At 73.0% G+C, this 20,122-nt stretch overlaps 7 protein-coding genes across 7 annotated transcripts; 3 read left to right on the top strand and 4 right to left on the bottom strand.

The window, feature by feature from the left end:
- Window positions 1-19: 19 nt before the first annotated feature.
- AURANDRAFT_21499 (hypothetical protein) lies at window positions 20-469 on the bottom strand (the record flags this gene model as incomplete). The annotated part of the gene is made up of 1 exon (XM_009035365.1): window positions 20-469. A coding segment is annotated over one exon (450 nt), but the record flags the coding sequence as incomplete, so codon positions are not given.
- A 751-nt stretch (window positions 470-1,220) lies between these two features.
- AURANDRAFT_70797 (hypothetical protein) lies at window positions 1,221-4,765 on the top strand (the record flags this gene model as incomplete). The annotated part of the gene is made up of 3 exons (XM_009035834.1): window positions 1,221-3,008; window positions 3,149-3,955; window positions 4,127-4,765. The coding sequence occupies 3 exons, from the start codon at window positions 1,221-1,223 to the stop codon at window positions 4,763-4,765; spliced, it is 3,234 nt and encodes a 1,077-aa protein (XP_009034082.1).
- A 972-nt stretch (window positions 4,766-5,737) lies between these two features.
- AURANDRAFT_70796 (expressed protein) lies at window positions 5,738-6,862 on the top strand (the record flags this gene model as incomplete). Its single annotated transcript, XM_009035835.1, has 1 exon — window positions 5,738-6,862. One exon carries the CDS (start codon window positions 5,738-5,740, stop codon window positions 6,860-6,862), a length of 1,125 nt encoding a protein of 374 aa, XP_009034083.1.
- A 2,440-nt stretch (window positions 6,863-9,302) lies between these two features.
- On the top strand, window positions 9,303-9,895 carry Prx1 (selenoprotein; the record flags this gene model as incomplete). Its single annotated transcript, XM_009035836.1, has 2 exons — window positions 9,303-9,539; window positions 9,605-9,895. 2 exons carry the CDS (start codon window positions 9,303-9,305, stop codon window positions 9,893-9,895), a joined length of 528 nt encoding a protein of 175 aa, XP_009034084.1.
- Window positions 9,896-10,357: 462 nt separating this feature from the next.
- AURANDRAFT_20812 (hypothetical protein) lies at window positions 10,358-11,665 on the bottom strand (the record flags this gene model as incomplete). The annotated part of the gene is made up of 2 exons (XM_009035364.1): window positions 10,358-10,897; window positions 10,973-11,665. 2 exons carry the CDS (start codon window positions 11,663-11,665, stop codon window positions 10,358-10,360), a joined length of 1,233 nt encoding a protein of 410 aa, XP_009033612.1.
- A 4,209-nt stretch (window positions 11,666-15,874) lies between these two features.
- Window positions 15,875-16,789, bottom strand: AURANDRAFT_5862 (hypothetical protein; the record flags this gene model as incomplete). Its single annotated transcript, XM_009035300.1, has 2 exons — window positions 15,875-16,267; window positions 16,604-16,789. Coding segments are annotated over 2 exons (579 nt in total), but the record flags the coding sequence as incomplete, so codon positions are not given.
- A 378-nt stretch (window positions 16,790-17,167) lies between these two features.
- On the bottom strand, window positions 17,168-17,662 carry AURANDRAFT_7761 (hypothetical protein; the record flags this gene model as incomplete). The annotated part of the gene is made up of 1 exon (XM_009035314.1): window positions 17,168-17,662. A coding segment is annotated over one exon (495 nt), but the record flags the coding sequence as incomplete, so codon positions are not given.
- Window positions 17,663-20,122: the final 2,460 nt, after the last annotated feature.

Below are 20,122 nucleotides of genomic sequence, written 5' to 3'. Positions count from 1 at the left end.
GGGGTAAAGATGGTTTAGGCTATACTCGCGCGTTGAGGTGCGCGAGGTTCTCTATAGCATCCTCGCAGCCCTTGGCAGCGGCGCGCTCGAACCAGTATCTGGCTTTGCCGAGGTCGACTTCCGTGCCTTCTCCGTCCAGGTAACAGCAGCCAAGGTTGTGCTCCGCATTGGTATAGCCTTGATCCGCCGCGAGCGCGTAGTACCGGAACGCCTCTTCAAATTTCCCCTCAGAATCAAGAAAAAGCCCTAGATTGTTTTGCGCGACCGCGTCGCCTCGGTCCGCGGCCGCACGATACAGCCGCGCCGCCTTCTTCTTGTCCAGCTTGACGCCACTTCCATGCTCGTACAATCTGCCAAGGTTATTCATCGCCCGCACATCTCCGAGCTCCACGGCGCGCTTCCAAAGTTTCGCGGCTTTCTTATCGGATTTCACGAGGCCCAACTGACCGCCGCGGTACGCGTTTCCCAAAAACGAAATCGCTTCCGGCACCTCGTTCTCCACATGGCGGCGCAGACGCGCGAGCTGTTCCGCACTGTCTTCTGGGCACGGTAGGCGACAGAGGGGACACGCGTCGGAGCTGATCTTGTCCTCGCACGATCGGCAGACCAGCCGGCAGCAACAGATGCGAAGCACGCCCTGAGCATTCACGTCCCAGTCCCCGAAACAGATCGGGCACCGCGACCCGTACCGCGCCGAGATGGGCTCAGGCTCCGGGTTCGCCTCGCGCCGCACGCGGGCCGCCTCGTGTTCCGCCGCGATGCGCGCGCGGACCTCGTCGGCGTGCGACCGAGGCGCGGGGCCGTAGAACACGTCCCGCGGCGGCGACGGCGGGGGCGTCGGCGCTTCCGCCCGCGCCGCCTCCGCGGCCTGGATCTTTTTGCAGACCTTCCGGTGGCCCCGGTCGCGCCAGTCGATGCGTTGGCAGGCCGTCGAACAGTAGGCCGTCGTGCCGCACCCTTGACAAGCCTTGGCCTTGTCGGCGCCGCAGATCGTGCAGGTCTTGAGAGTGTCGAGTTTTTTGCCCCTCGCTCGGGCCATGCGATTCTCATACTCCAACTTCTTCTCCCGCCACGACATAACTCGGCACGCGTCCTTGACCGGGGCGTCGCCACACAAGCGTCTTGGATCGCCTCGCAAACAAGCGAGACCCAATGAGCGAGCGGAAGAACTTGTTGAAGCCCATCTTGACTTTCAGCCGCTGCGGGCAGCGCAGCAAGCAATGGGGGCCTCGCGCCGCTTGCTGCCCCCGCTGCTCGCGTTCGCCCTCGCCCGCGCGACGACGCACGACCTCTTCGTCGACGGCGCGCCGCCGCCGATCGTCGCGACGCTGCCCCTGCTCATCGACGGCGCGCGCGAGGCCGTCGAGCTCGCCGTGCGCGAGGGCGACGACGTCGCCGCCTTGCTCGGCGCCGTCACGCCGCGGCTCAGCGCGGACAACGTGGACCAGGTGACGTCGGCGCTCTACCTGCGCGCGGCGAAGGGCGGCCACACGGTCGCGCGGCGCTGGTGGGCCGTCGCGGCGTCCGCCGCGGGCCCCGCGACCGCGGCGGCGGCGCGCGCGGCCGTGTGGCGGACGGCGCTGAGCGCCGCGGCGGCGTCGCGGCCGGGCGCCGGCGTCGTCGTGGCGACGGACGGCTTCGCGCTCGGCGAGGACTCGCGGGCCGCGCTCGGCGCGGCGCTGCGCGCGCGGGGCGCGCGCGCGGCCGCCGCGGTCGCGACGGCCGAGTGGGTCGGCCCGTCCGCGATCCTCGCCGCCGCCGTCACCGCCGCGCCGGACCGCGCCATCGTCGCCGCGCCGCCCTGGGGCGCCGCCGTCCGCGGCGACGTCTTCGTCGACTACGAGCGGCTCGCGCGCGGCCACGGCCGCGGCGGCCACCTCGTCGCCTGGGCGGCCGCGCCGGCCGGCTGCCTCTCGCGGACGCCGCTCCTCGTCGCCGACGCCGCGTCCTGGGAAGCGCTCGGCGCCCCGGACGGAGGCTACGCCCTCGAGGGCGGCGTCGCCGCGTGGCTCGACGACCTCGGCGCGCGCGGCGACGCCGTCGAGGTGCCGGCGTGGTCGGACGCGCTCGCGTGCGACCCGCTCCCGGACGGCGGCGAGCGCCTCGACGCCGTCGGGCTCCCGGACGACTGGGAGCGGCTCCGCCAGGTCGACGCGGACCTCTTCCACCTGCGGTCGCGGCCCGCGGGCGGCGGAACCTCAGCGCCTGTCCCTCGGCCGGCGCGGACCTGGCTCGGCCGGAACCTCAGCGGCCTGTCCCTCGACCGCCACGAGCGCGACCGGCGCGGCGAACGCGGCCACGCCGTCGCCGCGTCGCTCTGCCTCTACGACGACGACCGCTTCCTCGCGCCCCTGCTCGCGGACCTCGAGCCGCGCGTCCACGCGGTCGTCGTCCACCACGCGCTCGAGCCGTGGTTCGGCGCGCCGCGGCCCGCGGCGCGGCGGCGGGCCGCGGCGGCCGTCGCGGCCCTCGCGGCGGCGAGCGCGAAGATGTCCGTCGTCGTCGGCGACTGGCCCACCGAGGAGGCGCAGCGCAACTCCGCGCTCCGCGTCGCCGCGGCGCTGCCCTGCGCGCCGAGCCACGTCCTCCTCGTCGACGGCGACGAGTTCTGGCACCCCGTGGAGCTCGACCGCGCCCTGGCCCTCGTCGCCGACGCCGAGCGGGGCGGGCGGCGCGTGGGCTGGGCGCGCGCGGCCATGGCGACGTACTTCAAGAGCGCGGCGACGGTCGTGGACCCGCCGGAGCCGCTCCAGATCCTCTGGCTCGTGGAGACGGCCCGCGACTCGCCGACGGCCTGCGCCTTCTCCGAGGCGCGGAACTGGGCCTGCGCCGACGGGACGCTCGCCGCGGACGCGCTCGCGGAGAAGATCGACGCGCTCGGCGTCTTCGTGGACGCGGCGACGGCGCGGTGCCACCACCTCTCCTACGTGCGCACGTCTTCCGAGCTCGAGGCCAAGGTCGCGTCCTTCGCCCACGCGCGCGACGTCGTCGACGGCTGGGTCGACGACGTGTGGCGCGCGTACGACGCGGGGCAGGACAAGGGTGATGCAACGTCGCTTCGACGTGAGTGTTCCGCGCGCGCGCGTTTCGGACACAGCACCCGCGCTTCGAGAGCGCTCCGAGAGATGATCGCTCGTCCAAAAATCAGCCGAAACGAGCGGAGGACCTGCACCCGACGCACCCGGCGGCCTTCAAGCGCACGAAGCGCCAGCCCCTCTGGGCCCTGCCCCCGGCGCTGCGCCGCCTGTCGCTCGACGCGCGGCGGCGGTCCCGCGACTGCGCGGCGCCCACCGGGGACGACGCGCTCTTCTGCCACGCGTCGCCGCCGCGGCGCGCGGCCCTCGACCTCGGCGCGCCGCCGGCGGCCCACGACCGGAGCGACGGCGCCGCGGCGGCGGCCGCCGTCGACGTCGGCGGCGACGCGGCGCGGACGTGGCGGCCCAACGGGCCCCGGGGTCGCTTCGAGAGCGTCGTCGGCGGCGCCGAGGCCGCGGCGGCCGGCGTCCAGCTGGACCCGTCGCCGGGCGCGCCGACCTGCGGCGCCGGCGGCCGGCCGCGCTTCCTCGTCGTCGTCATCGGCGAGGGCGAGCTCGACGGCGCGACGGAGGGCGTCTTCGCGGACGCGGCCGCGGCCGTCGCGGCCGCGGCGCGCGCCCTCGGCGGCGACGCGGCCGCGGCCTGGTGCCCCGACGCGCGCTTCTGCGTCCTCGACGAGCCGCGGCCCCTCCTGATCGTGCTCGGCGTCCACCACCTCGCGCGCTACGCCTTCGAGGCCGACGACGGGTCGGAGGTCGGCTTCGCGGCCGCGCGCGGATGGCCGAACCCGAACGCGTCCGCGCTCTACAACTTCGAGCAGGTGGGCCGGGCCGAGGACCTCGCGGCGGATTCCAAACTCTTGGATCTTCTCCCGGCCTGGGCCGACGCGGGGCACCTCTGGGACTACTCCGCGGCGACCGTCGGAGCGGCGAACGCGCGCGACGCGCCCAAACGCGCCTCCCTCGCGTCGCCCGAGTTTTGGACGAGCGCGCATCCCTCGGAGGACGCGTGGATGCTTGTGTTCCCCGGAACGCGCGCGCGCGGCGCGCTCGCGTCGACGCGACGTCGGATCGCCCCGCGTCCCGCGCAGGCGAACGTCGTCGCGCTCGCGGAGGCGCGCGGGCTCCGGGCCGCGCACGTGCCGCTCGGCGCCGCGCCGGGCCTCGGCGACGGCGCTGGCGCCCTCGCCGGGCCGCGGCCCGTCGACGTGCTCTTCGTCGGCAAGCTCAACGGCCGGCGGCGGAACATTCTGCGCGCGCTCCGCTACGACCACGGGCTCAGAGTCCTCCACGGGAACGCGGACGGCCCGCTCTTCGGCGAACCGCTGAAAGCGGCGCTCCAAGGCGCCAAGGTCGTGCTGAGCCTGCGCTTCTTCGACGACGACCGCGAGTGGAAGATGACGCGCTTCCTCCCGGCCGTCGCCGCCGGCGCCGTCGTCGTCGCGGAGCCCGGTGGCGCGCCCGCGGAGCAGGCCGCGTGGGCCGGCGCGGTCCACTTCGCCGCCGGCGGCGTGTCGGGCCTCGCGCGCGCCATCCGGGCGTACCTCGACGACGACGCCGCGCGCGACGCGCGCGCGGCAGCCGCGCTCGACGTGCTCAGGTCGCGGCCCATGGCAGCCAAGCTCCGGCGGCCGCTCGCGAAGCTCGCGCGGGGCGCGTGCCCGGGCTGGGTCCCGGAGACGGTCGAGGGGGACCCGGCGCCCTGGCAGTGGGACGTCGTGATGGACTAACAACGGGCTCGGGAACGAGGCCGCGGCCGACGGCCGTCGAAGGGCCTCGAAGGGCCTCCATTGCCTTATTGCCGCGGCGCAGGGAGGAACCGACGGGAGGAAGAGCGGCGAGGAGGGGCGTAGGGAGACCTCCAGCCCACAGGCGTTCCCACCTCCGGCGATCCTGGAGCCGGCAGAGGCGTCCGCAGTCGAACCAATGATCGCTGACGATGGAGTCGTAGTGGAGATTTGCGGCGCGCCTGGATGGGCCTGGACACCGCCTCCCGCCCCCCCTACGTTTAGAGACGCATCGCGACCCAGCGCTTACGCGATGTCCCGCGCTGAAAAGGGCCTTCCCGTTCTCCAGACCCCTGCCAACTCCCCGCGCCACGCCGACCCGTCGGAAAAGAGGCCCGTCGAGCACCTAAAATCAGCGAACCGAGGTCGATTCGTTTCGATGGTCTGTTCGTCGCGGCGCGTCCGTGCAGCGATCGCGTCAATTCCCCCGCAGATTCAACCATGCACCTCATCCGCGCGATCGCCTTCGCCACGGCGGCCGCGGCGGGGCGCGTCACGCTGGGCACGTCGAACACGCTAGACATGTCGAACACGTCATGGTGGCGCCTCGCGCTGGCGGCGCCGGCGATCTCGCCCGACTTTGCCCTCGTGTCGAAGCACGTCTGCGAGCGCGGATCGATATACGTGCGGGAATTAAACCCCTACTTTCCGAGCGACTGCAGCATGATGTCATTACGAAAATTTCATGGCCACAGCAACACAAAGGCAAGGGGGGGGCGCATCCTCGCGCGCCGCCTACCCGAGGAGCGAATGATCGAAGGACGTCGTCCCCGCGACGACGATGCCGAAGGGGCAGATCTGCGTGAACTCGTCGTCCTCGAGGTCGCGGACCGTCTTCGAAGTGCGCCGGCGGGCCAACGACGACTGGCTTGCGCACCCGACGGCCTCGGCCACATCGGACGCTGCGTCGTCAAGATGATCGCCGACCGCCGCGGGCCGCCGGGCGCGCGCTACTTCCAGGAGTACGTGAGCCCCATGGGCGCCTACCTGCGCGACGTCGACGGCCTCTACGACGGCTTCGCGCCGTCGCTCTACTGCCACGAACGAGATTGGCTCGGCGCGGATCGTACGGTTACTTCAAACTGCAAACGAATACACGGCAAGCAAGATTGCACGGCAAAATCGACGTGCTCTTGGCAGGAAAAGACGAACGCGTGCAGGGAGAAGTCACAGTGTAAACTGTGCCGCTGGCCCACGGGCAACGCGGTGTTCCGGGACCACTTCGAGTGCTTCGTCGCGCCGCCGTTCGACGAGTGGTTCGGCTTCGACGCGCTCCCGCCGGCGGACGACCCCGGGTGGGGGAGGCGCGTGGTCGCCGAGACCTACGCGGCCGTCGACCGCGACGCCTTGGTCGACTGCGGCGCGGCCGACGGCGAGCTCCGCGTCGTCGTCCACGTGCGCCTCGGCGACCTGCTCCTCCCCGACCTGGCCGCGAACGCCTCCGCGACGGCCCTCACCTCGATCTCGATGAGGAGCCAGGGCGGGCAATTGCGGAACGCGCTCCGCGTCGTCGCGGAGTTGCGAGCGCGACTCCCGGGGCGCCGCGTCCACGCGCTCATCCTGAGCGACTCGCCGCCGGAGACCGTCGCCGCGACCCTCGAGGGGTTGGACGTCGGGATACGCGTCGGCGGCGCGCGGCGCGACGGCGCGTCGCACCTCGTCGACGGCCGCACGGCCGGCCTCGAAAACGGCTTCGACGTGAGTTTCCACGGCGCGGGCAACCCGCTCGTCGCGCTCCACTGCATGGCGGCCGCGGGCCTGCTCCTCGGGCCCGAGAAGTGCGGCGACCCCTGGCCAACAAAAAAAAAGAAAAAAGGCCATCCGAAAAAGAAGAAGAAAGGAGGCCATCGTCGCCTTTGGATCAAACCTGTGACGGGGAGCGGGCCGAATGCGACTCTACATCGGTGCAGCAGCATGGTCTTGTTCGCGCGCGAGCTGTCGCTGCGGGGCGTATACCGCGGACTTCCCGTGGAGCCGCTCGACGCGACGGCCGTCGACGCCGGCGTCGAGGCGCTCCTCGGCAGCGGCGCGCTCGTTTGATTCCGCCGGCGTGTCGCCCGCGAGGGCCGCGGTCGCCGCGGTCGCCGCGGCCCTCGCGCGGCGCGCCCGCCTAAATCCTAGGATCTTAGCCGTAGCCGACGAAACACGCGACGTAGCGCTCGAGCCGGCCGCGCATGGCGGCGCGACCGCTTGCGACGAGTCCTTGCCAATTGGAGCTCGAGTGCTCCACTGGCGAGCGCTGCAACTCTCCGTTCAACTCGCTTCGAGGCAGCCCTCTGCGATGGGGACGCTGCCTCGACATGCCGTCGCCGCTCTCGTCCTGGTCGCGCCGCTCTGCGCCGCGAGCTTCTGGAGCAAGAAGAAGGCGGCCGAGGCGCCCGTGGTGCCGGCCGTGCGCATCGCCGACTGCCGCTACGAGAAGCTCGCCTACCGCGAGGGCGGCTCGCGCGTCGAGTGCTTCCGCTGGGGCGAGCGGGCGCGGCTCTGCGGCGTCCGCATAGTCGCGCGGCCCGAGACGCGCCCACGGCCCGCCGCGCAGGTCGACGAGATGGCGCCGGAACAGTGCCACGCGGGGCCGCCGTTCTGGGGCTGGTGGAACGAGTTCCGCAACTGCGCCGTCACGAACGCGTGCCTGCTGCGGAACGTGCTCACGCTCTACAGCGGCGACCGGGACCCGCCGGCCTACCCGAGCCCCCTGGCCTGCAACAACTGGGGCAAGTTCCCCTACGAGATCCGGAGCGTCCGGGGCCTGCCGCCGCCGCCGACGGCGCCCGGCGTGCTGTGGTACGTCGAGCCGACGGTTTTTACGCCGGCGCGAATTAACCCCGCGCGCGCTATGACCCCCGCGCACCCCAGGTCCACGCGTCGCGCATCCTGCCGGGCCACTTCGGCCACGACATGCTCAACAACTACCTCTACGTCTTCAACACGATATGGGAGCTGAACCTGACGCACTGGATGGACTGGGGCAAGCTCCGGCACGTCGTCGACGACGCCGTGCGGTCGAAGCTCGGCGAGCAGCTCGTCGAGACCATGCAGTACTCGCGCGCCGAGCAGCCCGTCGGCTACAACGTCACGCAGTGCTACGGCCTGTCGCTGCGCGGCGCCGCGCGGGACTCGAGCCGGGCGCGCCGGGGCCGCGCGTCGGCACTCGCCGGCTCGGCCGCGTCGACGTCGACGCGGGCGATGTTCGGACGCATCGACGGCGCCCCTCGAGCGCTCCGGCCGACGCGGGCGCGTCGACACCGTCGCGCGCGCGCGCGTCGACGCCGGGCGGAAGCCGCGAGCGCCGCGCAGGCTGGGCGCGGCGACGACGCACGGCGCGGAGCTCATCTTCCGCCGGTCGTCGCCGTCGCGGCTGAAGAAGGTGTTCTGGCGCGACTACCGCGACATGTTCGCGCGCAAGTTCTGCGCCGGCTGCGACCACCGCCAGGCGACGCGGCCGCTCCGGGGCCGCTGCCCGGCGAAAAAGCTCAACGTCGTCCTCACGCGGCGCACGCACGACCCGGCGTCGTCGCGCGTCATGTTCGCCAACGGCCGCGGGCGGCGCATCCTCAACAACGACGCCCTGGCGAAAGCGCTCGGCGCCTTCGGCCGCGTGCGCAACGTCGACCCGGGCCGCATGCCGCTCGGCGACCAGATCCGGCTCATGATGTCCGCGGACGTGCTCGTGAGCCGCATGAGCTCGCAGGTCATCGCGGCCATGTTCCTCAAGCCCGGGGCCATCTGCATCGAGGTCGAGGCGCCGGACCCGGCGCGGCTCGACTCCGCGCCGAAATCATCTCCGGGGGTCCCGACCGAACTCGAAACCTCTCGCGCTCGGTCGCGTCGACGTCGATTATTCCGATTTTTGGACGAATCGATGGCTCTCTCCACGGCGATCAGAACGAGGTGCGTCGAGACCGTCGAATACATGGACGTCGGGTTGGAGATGTGCGTTCGGCCCAGGCTCTACTACGACCACGCGTCGACGTTTGAGGAGCTCGCGGAGATCTTCGACCACGGCTTCTCGCGGACGACGCACCGCGTCGACGACCAGGCGGGCGTCCCGCCCCAGGCCGTCGTCGGCAACGCGCGCAAGTGCAAGAGCCAGTGCTCCGGGCCGCCCGAGTTCCGCAAGTACCAGGGCGAGGACGTCATCGCGCGGTGCGAGGCGCGGTGCGTGGACGCGGGGCTCCGGCTCAAGGCGCTCCGCGAGCAGCCCGACGCGTACCTCCGCGACGAGTGGTACCGCAACTGGTGGCTCGCGGACACGCACGCCGACGTCGGCGCCGTCGTCGAGCAGATCACCATGCACCTCGGCTGCGACGCGACGCCGGCCTGGGGCTAACGCTGAAGCTGCTGCTGTTTCGGGGGCAGCCCCTGTGAAGCCCGGTCGCGTCAGCTCCTCCCGAAGTCGCCCGTCCCCGCCCCGCGTCCGGCGCCGCCCGCGCCGCCGCGTCGACGCCGTGCCCTAGGTGCCTGCGTAATGGGCCAGAAGATGTCCGTCAAGGCCGGCGACACGATCCCCAGCGTCGTCCTCTGCGACGGCATGCAGTTCCCGCCGAAGCTGGTCAACGTCGCCGACGAGATCAAGGGCAAGAAGGTCCTCATCATGGGCCTGCCCGGCGCCTTCACGCCCTGCTGATCCGGGCACCAGGTCCCCGGGTACTTGGCTGCCGAGGAGCAGCTCAAGGCCAAGGGGATCGAGAAGATGTACGTCTTCTGCGTCAACGACGCGGCGGCGCGGCGGCCCGCGTCCCGACGCCGCCGCGCCGCGGAGACGCCGCCCCGCGCGCGCAGGTCATGAAGGCGTGGGCCAAGGACCAGAGCATCACGGGCGACGGCCTCATCACGTTCTGGGCCGACAACCTCTCGGTGCTCACGAAGGCGCTCGGCATGGCCATCTCGCACCCGGGCCCCAGCGGCGACCTCGGGCCCGCGCGCTCCAAGCGCTTCGTGCTCCTCGTCGAGGACGGCGTCGTCAAGTTCGTCCAGCTCAGCGAGGCGCCCGACGACCCCGCGGGCGACAACGACGCGGCGAGCCCCGTCGCGGCGGAGACGATGGTCGAGAAGATCCTCACGCTCCTCTAGGCCGAGGCGGCGCCGCGCGCCTCCACCGCCGGGGGGACGCCGCGCCGCAGGCCCGGACCCGCGCCCCATGACGCGGCCGGCGGAACGCCCGTAGGAGACTACGCGGCGACCCGCCGGCCGCCGACCACGCGCGACCGGCCGCGGCCCGGACAAGTCCCAAGGCCCCCCGACCCGACGCGCCGCCCAGTAATGTCTCCGTAGCCCAAGTCCCAAGGCCCCCCGACCCGACGCGCCGCCCAGTAATGTCTCCGTAGCCCGCCGGCTGGGCATGTGGTAAGGCGGCGCGCGAGGTCGGTATGCTGCAACGTGGACCTCCGCACCGTCGCGGCGTCGCCGTCGAGCTCGCGTGCGCCGCGGGAGCCGGCGTCGCCCCCGGCGGCGCGCGGTCGTAGGTGCAGGTCGATTAGCAGGCGGGGGGGGTCCGCGCGGCGCGGGCCGCCGCCGTGTCGCGCCGGGGCCCGTTTAGTGGGCCGCCGCGGGCTCGTCGGCGACGATGTCCGGCGCGTACTCGTACTTGTTGGGGTACTTGCGCATGGAGTCCGTGCCGACCATGACCTTCGTGAGGAGCCAGAGGCGCTTGAAGACGTTCTCCTTGATGTAGGGGACGTTGTGCTTCTTGCAGAGGGCCTGGATCATGGGCTGGGCCTTCTGGTAGGACTTCATGGAGAGGTCGGGCCAGAGGTGGTGCTCGACCTGGTAGTTGAGGAAGCCGTGCATGAAGTCGATCAAATCCGTGCCGCAGTCGAAGTTGGCGGACGAGATGACCTGGCGGAGGTAGAACGTCGAGGACCGGGGCTTGCAGTGCTTGTCGAAGCGGTAGAGGTCGAAGCCCGCGTGGTTCGTGGCGATGACGACGAAGGAGTGGAAGTTCGTCATGAGCTCCGCGAGGAAGAGGTTCGCGCACGCCGTCCGGTACGCGGGGAAGCCGAGCGCCAACAGCACGGGCAGCGGCATGAGCACGAAGCGCTGCACAAAGTAGGGCCCGAGGACGCGGGACAGGAACTCGAAGCCGTTGACGTAGGTGTTGTCGCCCTTGCCCACGAGCCACCCAAAGTCGAAGGTCTGCGGCGCCTCGACGCCCTCGAGCGGCGGGAGCCCCGCGCGGCGGCGCTCGTTCGCCTTGAGCTGCTTGAAGGTGTTGGGCGCGTAGTACCACCACTTCCAGGTCACGGACATGAAGGCCACGGCGGCGTACTTGAGCGCCATGGGGGCGTCGAGCGTCCGGAGGTAGTCCATGTTGAACTCGACCAGATCCGGGTCGGCGATCTCGCCGAGGTGGTAGTGGTGGAGCTGGTTGTGCTCGACGTTCCAGGCCTCGACGAGCATCCAGTCGAGCCAGTCGACGGACCGGCGCCAGAGGGACCCGACGCCGAAGGTGAAGCGGTTGTAGCGCTTGCTCTTGTCGCACTTGTCGAAGCCGCCGTGGCACACGTGGTGGCCGATGATCGTCCACCGCGTGAGCGTGCCCACGGAGAGGAGGAAGATGGAGATGGGGTTCACGCAGGTCCACATGGTCGCGAAGCCCACGTACTGGCAGAGGCGGCTCCACCAGACGATCTTCGTGAGGTGCGCGACGTCCTTGGGGCCCTGCTCCGCGCCGAGCGCCTTGCCGATCGCGTGCACGTCCTCGCGGAACTTCTCGTGGTCGAGCGTCGCCATCCACGCGTCCTCGGGCGCGAGCTTCGTCGCCGCGTAGGACTTGCCGCTCAGGAGCTCCTTGTTCTCGTCGGAGACGATGAAGCTCGGGGGCGCCTCGCCGCCCTTGCCCATGATGACGTGGGACGAGTGAAGACGGGGTCTCTTCCGGCGCCGCGCTTCGGGGAGCTGCGGGGACGAGCGAGGGGGCTCGTGCGGGTGTCGGGGGCGTGAGAGGGCGCGCAGATCGCGTCCGGTGGCTGCGTGAAGGCTGTCGCTGCTGGAGCCACGTGAGCTGACCTTCGACGCGTCTGCTCGATGTGGCCGCCCAGCGGATCCTAACTAGGCTACTAGCCTATGTATCCCCCAGGTTGCCCCCCCCAACAAAATCGGCATGGCAGCCCCCCTCCTCGAGCCGTGCTGCCCGATCGCGTTGCGCTGGGATGTCAGGAAGGGCGGGTCGATCCCGCCGCTCGGGACGCGCCCCCCCTGCCCGCCGTCCCCCTACGCCTGCCGGCGCTGCCCCAGCAGCCCCTGCGCGCGCTGCGGCCTCGCCATCACGCCCTGCGCGACGGACCACGCCTCGGTCTGCGTGGCACGGTCGCGGCGCCAGCGCGACGCGCTCCAGAACGCGCCCCAGCTCGGCGCCACGCTGCGGCTCCTCGTCGGCCGCATCGCGCGCAACGACGACGTCGCCGACGTCATCCTCGCGTTCGCGCGCGGCGGCGTCCCGCGACGAGTTTCGAGCGATTTCGGGCGGGAAACCGATGAAACATCGTGGCCGACGCATGCGGTAGGCCTGCGGCGGCGCGCCCTGGACGGCCTACGCGGTGGCCTGCATGACCTGCGGCCTGCGGCGGAGCGACTACTGGCCGAACCGCGAGTACGGCCGCCGGACCTTCGTGCGGCGCTGCGACCTCGACGCGCACTACGGCGCGTGCCACGCGGAGCTCCGCTGCGCGACGTGCGGCGCGGCGACGACGCGCGCGGGCCGCCACAAATGCGCCGCGCCCTGGCTCGAGGACTACGACGTCGCGTGCCCCGCGGGCTGCGGCGAGACGTTCCGCCGGAGCTTCCTCGCGACGCACGCCGTCGGCTGCGTCGTGTCCGCGCGCGAGCTCCCGGGCCTGCCGGGCCTCGGCCGCGCGGCGGGCGGCTGGACGTCGGACGCGCGGTTCTGGCGCGAGCGCGGGCCGCCGTGCTGGCGACGCGCCGACGAGCGCGGTGGCAACTGGCCCGAGATCCCCGACGACTAAGCGACGCGGCGTGTCGCGTGTCCCGCCGGCCCGGGTGGAGGGGCGCCCGCGGGGCGTCTCGTTCCTGCCGCGATATCCCACGATGCAAAAAAGCGCGCCTAGCCGCGGAGCGCGCCGACCGCGGGCGACGTCGCGCCGTCGCGGACCGCGGCGGCCCAGGCCTCGCCGACGGAGCCCGTCTCGTCGAAGTTCTCGTCGGACTGGGGGCGCGGGAGGGGCGGCCGCGCCGGCGCGCCGCCGGGGTCGACGACCTCGAGCGCGACGTCGCGCTCGACGACGCGGACGTCCAAATTCACGTCGCGCTCGTTGGACGGGTCCACGGCCGCGGCCCAGGCCGCGCGGCGGCCGCCCCGGGGCCCCTCGGCGACGATGTCGCTCGTCGCGCAGATGGGCCAGAGCGACGCGTCGACGCCGCGCGCCGCGCGGAGCGGCATGTCGCACTCGTCCTGGGGGAAGAGCGCGAGCACGGAGCGGCACTTGGGGCAGGGCCGCAGGTCGAAGGCGTGCGGCGGCACGTCGCCCCTCCCGAGGCGCCGCTCGATCCAGTCGCTCCACGCGTCGAGCGCGAGCGCCGTCGGCGCCATCGCGTTGAACAAGCGCTGCGTCCGCGAGCTGAAGCCGAAGCGGAGCCGGGCGTCGAGCCAGTAGCGGCACTGCTCGCAGTAGACCGCGGGCCCGCCGGCGCCGCCCTCGCCGGCCTCGCCCATGTACCAGCGCCGGTCCGCGCTCCGCAGCTCGATGAAGACCTCGACGCACTCGCGCTTCTCCGCCGGACCGAGGTACGTGTCGCCCGCGCCGCTCTTGAAGAGCGTCGCCCGGAAGGAGAAGACCACGGGCGCCGCCGGCGCGGGGAACATGAGCTCGTCCAGCCCGTAGTAGCGGCACTCGCGCCGCAGCTCCCGCAGCTCGCCCGGCGACGCCTCGCACTCGAAGTGGGACGGCTCCCGCAGGAAATTCAAGATGTGGCGGAAGTGGGTGCCGTCGCGGTCGATGAAGTGCCAGCCCTCGTCGTCGGTCACGCGCGGGAACCGCCCGCTGAACATGGCCTCGAGGAAGGTCCCGGGGAAGCGCCGCAGCGTGCCCAACGTCGTCTGGAACCGGGCCCCGCCGACGCTGAGCTTGACGACGCGCTGCGACTGGCCGTCCCGCGGCGAGCCGTCGCGCGGGGCAGCGTCGGGATCATCCGAATCCATTGTCCACCTCAGATGTTCCACGCTTTACAACTGAACTTTACCTGCAAGTGCAGGCAAAGAGCTGCCACAGCCTCTCGCTCTCCCGCCCAGGGCCGCCACTGCCGGCGCTCAAACGCGCACCGCACACGAACGCACGCGCTCCAGCGTCCGCGAAACACATCGCACAACCGTCCCCGGTGATGAAGATCTTTCAGCGGACTGGCCGGCGAAGGCCGCGCCCGCCGCCGGCGCGCTCCCCCAACTCCCCATCCCTCCTCCCGCGCGCTCGGCGGCGGACCGCGGGCTTCGTCCGCCGATGAACCTAGCATTATGAGACCTGAGGGGGCCGCGCGCGCATGCCGCGCGCGCGCCACGCGGACGCGCGCGCCGACGACGCCGCCCCTCCTAGGCGCGCGATGCCGTTCGTCCGGCGGCGCCCGACCGACGAGGAGATCGCGCGGCTCGAGGCGGCGAGCTACGCGGCCCTCGACGCGACGCTCGCGGCGGGCACGGAGTCGGAGTCGGCCTTCCGGAGCCAGTTCAAGACGCTGCGCGCGCCGCCGCGGAAGCCCCCGCCGGACGCCGCGGACGCCGCGGACGCCGCCGCGGCGCTCGCGGCCGACGCGCTCGCCGTCGACGCCGCGCGGCGCGAGGTCGACGCCGCGGCGGAGCGCATCTACCGCGCGTCCGTCGGGACCGTCGCCGCGCCCGACGAGGCCGTCGAGGACGCGTCGGAGCGCGCGACGAGCGGCGGCCGCCTCTCGCTCCCGGGCGACGCGGCCGCGCCCGCCATGCTCACGGACAACTTCACGGCCGGCGACGACGGCGACGACGACGGCGACGACGCGCCGCCCGTCCTCCCGGAGTCGTCCGACGACGAGCCCGACGCGCCCGGCGCCGCGGCCGAGCCCAAGGCGCCGCCGGCGTCGACGCCGCGGCGCCTCCTCGGCCGCGCGCGCGCGCGCCGGCCGTCGCCCGGCTCCGCGCCGCCGCCGCCGCCGCCGCCGGGGCCGACGCGCCCGGCCGCGGCGCTCGCCGCGGCGCTCCCGGAGTTCCTGCCGCCGCCGCCGCCGCGCGCCGGCGACGTGACCTCGGACCCCGTCGAGCCCTTCCGCCTCGACGAGGGCTTCGACTACGACAACGCGGTCCTCTCCGCGCCCAAGCCCAGCGTCGAGGAGCAGATCCGCGCCTGGGAGCGCGACCGCGACGCCGCGGGCGTGCCCGCGCCGCCGCCGGCCGCGGACGACGACGACGACGACGACGACGACGACGAGGACGAGGAGTACGTCCTCGTCGACGAGGAGCCCCGCGATTTCGACTAAGCCCGCGTTTTTGTGACTCTCGGAGGACTGCCCCGCGATTTCGCATAAGCCCGCGTTTTTGCGACTCTCGGAGGACGCCTCGGACTCGGAGCCCCGCGACGCGCCCCGCGATCTCGAGCAAAACGGCGCTTCAAAGTGTTACTACTGGAAGAGCCGCCGCCCGACGAATAGCTTCGCGAGGAGCGACGGCGCGAGGGTCTCGCCGCGGAGGAAGTCCGTCGGGAACGCGCAGAGCTCGCCCTTGACGCCGCTGAGCGTGTTGTGGACCGCGCGGACCTCGTTCCGCCAGCCGTCCGTGCCCGGCGGTGACCGCACGTGGCGGCTCACGGCCGACAGCCCCAGCGCGGCCTTGGCGTCCGCGAGCGTCGCGACGTCGTCCCAGGGCACGTCGTCGAAGGCCGCCTCGAGGAGCTGCGTGTTCAGCGCGACGACGTCCAGGATCGTCTGCCAGACGCGCGGCGAGTCGAGGTCGTCGAGGTCGTCGTCCCATTTGCGGTGGTGCGGCCGGTCGAAGTGGTCCACGTGCGGCGTCCCGTGGCCCGGCAGGGGCTCCATGCCCAGGTGGGCCCGGAGCAGCTTGAGCCGCAGGTCCCGGACCGCGGCCCGGTCCTCGACGACCAAACAGACCTCCGTGTCGCGGTCCCCCAGCAAGCTCCGGTCGTTCACGTTCGCGCTCCCGACGATGGCCACGGCGTCGTCGGCGACGAGCAGCTTGCTGTGCACGTAGACCATCTCGCTCGCCGGCCCCGCGTCCAGGTCCTGGAACGTCCGGAGGCAGCAGAATTTCACGTAGCGGTCGAGGTCGACGGCGGGGAACTCGGCCGCGAGCTTGCCCAGCAGGCTCCCCGGGCCCCGGCAGATGGAGCAGAACTGCTGCTGCATGACGCCGTGCACCTCCTCGCTGTCCAGGAACCGCCCGTTCGGGTGGAGCGGCAGCACGAGCAGCGCGCGGAACGTCTCGCCTTTCCCGATCGCGCGCCGCAGCCGCTCGAGGAGCGCGTGGCCGACGCGGTTCCGCACGCCCGACGTGAAGGCCGTCGTCGCGTCCCCGTAGGCCGCGCCCGCGGCCCGCGCGACGTCGCCCACGAAGCCCGCGCCGCGCGCGAGCAGGCCCCGCGACGGGGTCCCCGGGGCGTTCGCGGGCTCGACCGGCGCCGTCCGGAGCTGGAGCGCGGACCCGGGCCCGCAGCCGGGCGGCACGACGACGGACACGACGCGGTCGCCGTCGAGGGGCACGGCGAAGGCGTCGCCCGGCCCGAAGCCCGGGGGCACGACGATGGGCACTAAATCTCCTTCGCCGTCGCCGGCCGCGTCGCCGTCGACGGGCGCCGCGGACTGCTCCCAGCGCGCGGCGTCCTCGTCGAGGGACGTGATCCAGAACTGCTGCTCCACGTACAAAAACCGCTCCGCGTTGGCGATGGCGTCGCACCAGGCCGCGTGCGCGGACGTCTCCCGCCGCTCCGCGCCGAGCGACCAGCGGCCGACGCTCCTCACGACCTGGACGGCCGCGGCCACGGGCGCGTCGCGGGGCAGGGGGCACGTGCCGTCGATGAAGGCGCAGGCGGGGCCCTCGAAGATCGAGTCGCCGTCGTAGGACGTGCCGCTCCGCGCCTTCAAGCCCGGCCGCGGCCCGTCGCTGTGCGGTAGCAACAGCGGCAGCTCCGGCCGCCGGAGCGCGACGCGGTGGTGGTTCCAGCGCGCGCAGAAGTGGAGCGCCACGTCGAGCGCGGCGCCGCCGTCGACGCCCGCGGCGACGTCCTGCCAGGGCAGCCGCGGCGTCCGCCGCCGGTCGACGTCCGCGGCGCGCGGCCGGTCGTCGCCGTCGTCGCAATTCCGCGGCGCGTTCGGCTGGTAGTACTCGGCCCCGGGCCAGCGGTGGGGCTCGCAGTCGTCGCGCAGGCCGTGGGCCAGGTCGTCGTAGCGGCCCTCGCACAGGTCCATGCCCCCGACGAACGCGACGCGCTGGTCGACGACGCAGACCTTCTCGTGGTGGCTCCAGAAGACCTGGCCCGCCGAGAGGTGGCGCGGGTGGCGCAGCACGTAGACGCGGCCCCGGCCGTCCCGCGACAGCGCCCGCAGGGACCGCGCGTGGTCGCCGCTCCGGTGCTTCGCCTGGAGCGACTCGGAGAACTCGCGGTACAGCAACACGTAGACGTCGACGCCCTCGGCGACGCGGGCCGCCAGCGCGGCCTCCAGGGACGCGGGCGCGCCGTCCGGCGCCCGCTTCAGCAGGAGGGGCGGGTAGATGCGCCAGTCCGCCAAAAAAATCGACCGCCTCGCGCCCCGGATCGCCGCGAGCAGCGCGCCGAAGTACTCGCGGCCGCCGACGTAGAACGCGGCGCGCGCGGACCGCTCGCGGCGCGGCGCGAAGGACCCGTGGCGGCACGCGACGCCCTCGCGGCTCCGCTTCACCGTCGCCTCGAGCGCCTCGGCCCACTCGGCCGCGCGCCGTTCGCCGTCGCGGCCCGGGAACCGGAGGCAGACGGCGCCCGCGAAGCCGTTGCCGTCGAGGACGACCTCCCGCGCGTCCTTGGCGTGCCGTCGAAACGAAAAGGTCGCGTCGATGACGAGGACACCGCGCGCGCCGCCGCGGCCCGCGCGCGGGTCCGAGCCGCTCGCGTCGTAGAACGCGACGTAGCGCGGCTTCAAAACCACCCAGCGCCGGCTGCCCGACGGCCCGAAGACGTTGACGCCGCCGGCGTTCGTCGCGACGACGCAGTAGCCCTCCTTGCCGCTCGGGCCCAGCGCGTCGTCGAACGTCGACGGCGACACCTCGAAGAGCTCCTTGACGTCCGGCAGCGCCCACGTGTCCGCGCGCGCGACGACGCGCTCGAGGTAGGCCGCGAGCGCGCGGCTCCGCTCGTCGATGACCGACGCGTCCTTCTCGTGGAGCGTCCACGTCTTCCGCGGCGGCTCGGGCAGCGGCGCGCCGGACGCCTTCGCCGCGCGCGCGGCCGCCGGGAAGACGCGCGCGGCGTCGGAGAAGCGCAGGCGCACGCGCCACGAGTGGTGGCCGAAGCCCAGGTAGAAGGTGTAGAGCACGAACTCGTTCCACTCGCCGCTCATGGCGCCGCCGGGCGGCGCGCCGACCGCGGCGTCGCCGAGGCAGAGGCTCACGCCCGTCTCGTTCGCCGCGGAGCCGTCGAAGCCGAAGGGCGCGTCGGCGGGCGGCCGCGGCGGCTCGTCGGCGAGCGCGTCGGCGAGCGCCAGGGTCGCGGCCGTCTCCGCGTCCCGCGCTTCCTGCGACGGCGGAGGGGCGCCGGCCAGCGCGTCGGAGAGCGCCATGACGGCCGCCGTCTCCGCGTCGTCCGGCGGCGGCTGAATCGGCGACGCCTGCACGTCCGGCGGCAGCGGCGGCGCGCTGGGACGGCGGCTCATGACCGCTCAGAGCGCCGCGAGAGCGCTCGAAAGACCCAGCATTTACCCAGCCATGCCCAACAAAAACAAGTGGCAAAAGCGTTTTTGCAGTTTTTTAACAAGAGGAGGCATGATGGGCGCCGCGCCGTCGCGCCGGTCCCTGCGCGCGGCCCTCGTCGTCGCTTTCCTCGGCGCCTGCGCGGCCGACTGCACCGTGGCGGGCCGAGGGACGCCGGCCCTCGCCCTCGGCGACGCGACCTACGTCTGCGTCGTGCTCGCCTCGTCGCTGGACTGGGAGACGGGGACGACCTACATGCGCATCCCCTTCAAGCTCGAGCTCGACGCCTTCTCGAAGCTCGAGGTGGCGCGGGCCTGGACGCCCTACGGCGGCGCCGTCGCCGGCGCGCAGGCGATGCTCGACGCGGCGGACGTGAGCCTGAGCCTGCAGACCGAGTCGCAGCGGAGCTACCAGCGGCGGTGGCGCGCGACGCACGACGGCGTCGCGAGCACGTTCCCCGTGCTCTTCGCGGAGGTCGGCGTCGAGGACGGCAAGGTCACGGGCGTGTCGTGGGACAGCGGCTGCTACGACTGCGACGCCGACAGCCGCGACTGCGTCGAGAACGAGTACAACTACGACGGCAGCGCCTACAAGCACGCGTCGAAGCAGTGCGTCGTGAGCGACGACAAATGCGCGAAGAGCGGCGGCGCGAAGGTGTCGGAGCTGTGCAAGCTGACGATCTACGTGAGCTGGACGGGCACGGACAAGGACGGCCGCGCGCTGTTGTCGCAGCAGCGCCGCTTCTCCCGCATGGAGCGGGACCAGGTCGCGACCTTCGTCGCGGACCTGTCCAAGGAGTCCGCGGCGCTGTAATCGCGTGCATCAAATTGTTTAGCTCCGCCGCAGCCAGGCGACGTCCGCGGCGCCGCCGGCCGCGAGGAGGTCCGCGAGCTCCGGGAGCAGCTCGCCGAGGTCGTCGTCGAAGCCGTAGGGCGGCTGGACGAGGAGCACGCCCGACGACCGGAGCCGCCGGCCCGCGGGCACGGCGAGCCGCGCGTCGAGCACGTCCGCGTCGCCCGCGGCCGCGGAGACGGCCGCGCGGAGCCGGTCCGCGCGCCGCGCGGCGCCGTCGCCGTCGCCGAGCGGGTACCAGATGGCGACGCGCGCGGCGCGCCAGTGCGTCCGGAGGTGGCCGCAGAGCGCGGCGCACTGGTCCGTGTCGCTGCCGGACTGGTAGGGCGGGTCGACGAAGACGAGGCCGCGCGTCGGCGCGCGGAGCCGCCGCGCGCCCGCGTAGCCGTCGGCGGCTTCGACCGTGGTCTCCGGCGCCGCGCCGAGGCGGGCCAGGGCGCCGGCGAGCGCGCCCGCGCACGCGCCGTCGCGCTCGAAGAAGACGGCCGCGTCGCCGGGCCGCAGCGCCGCGGCCGCGAGCGCCGCGGACCCGGCGTACTCGTCGGGCCGCTGCGCGCCCAGGAACGCGGCGATGT

The sequence above is a fragment of the Aureococcus anophagefferens genome, assembly GCF_000186865.1.
Source record: "Aureococcus anophagefferens unplaced genomic scaffold AURANscaffold_3, whole genome shotgun sequence".
Classification (NCBI taxonomy): Eukaryota; class Pelagophyceae; order Pelagomonadales; family Pelagomonadaceae; genus Aureococcus; species Aureococcus anophagefferens.
This window is presented reverse-complemented; position numbering and strand designations above follow the sequence as displayed.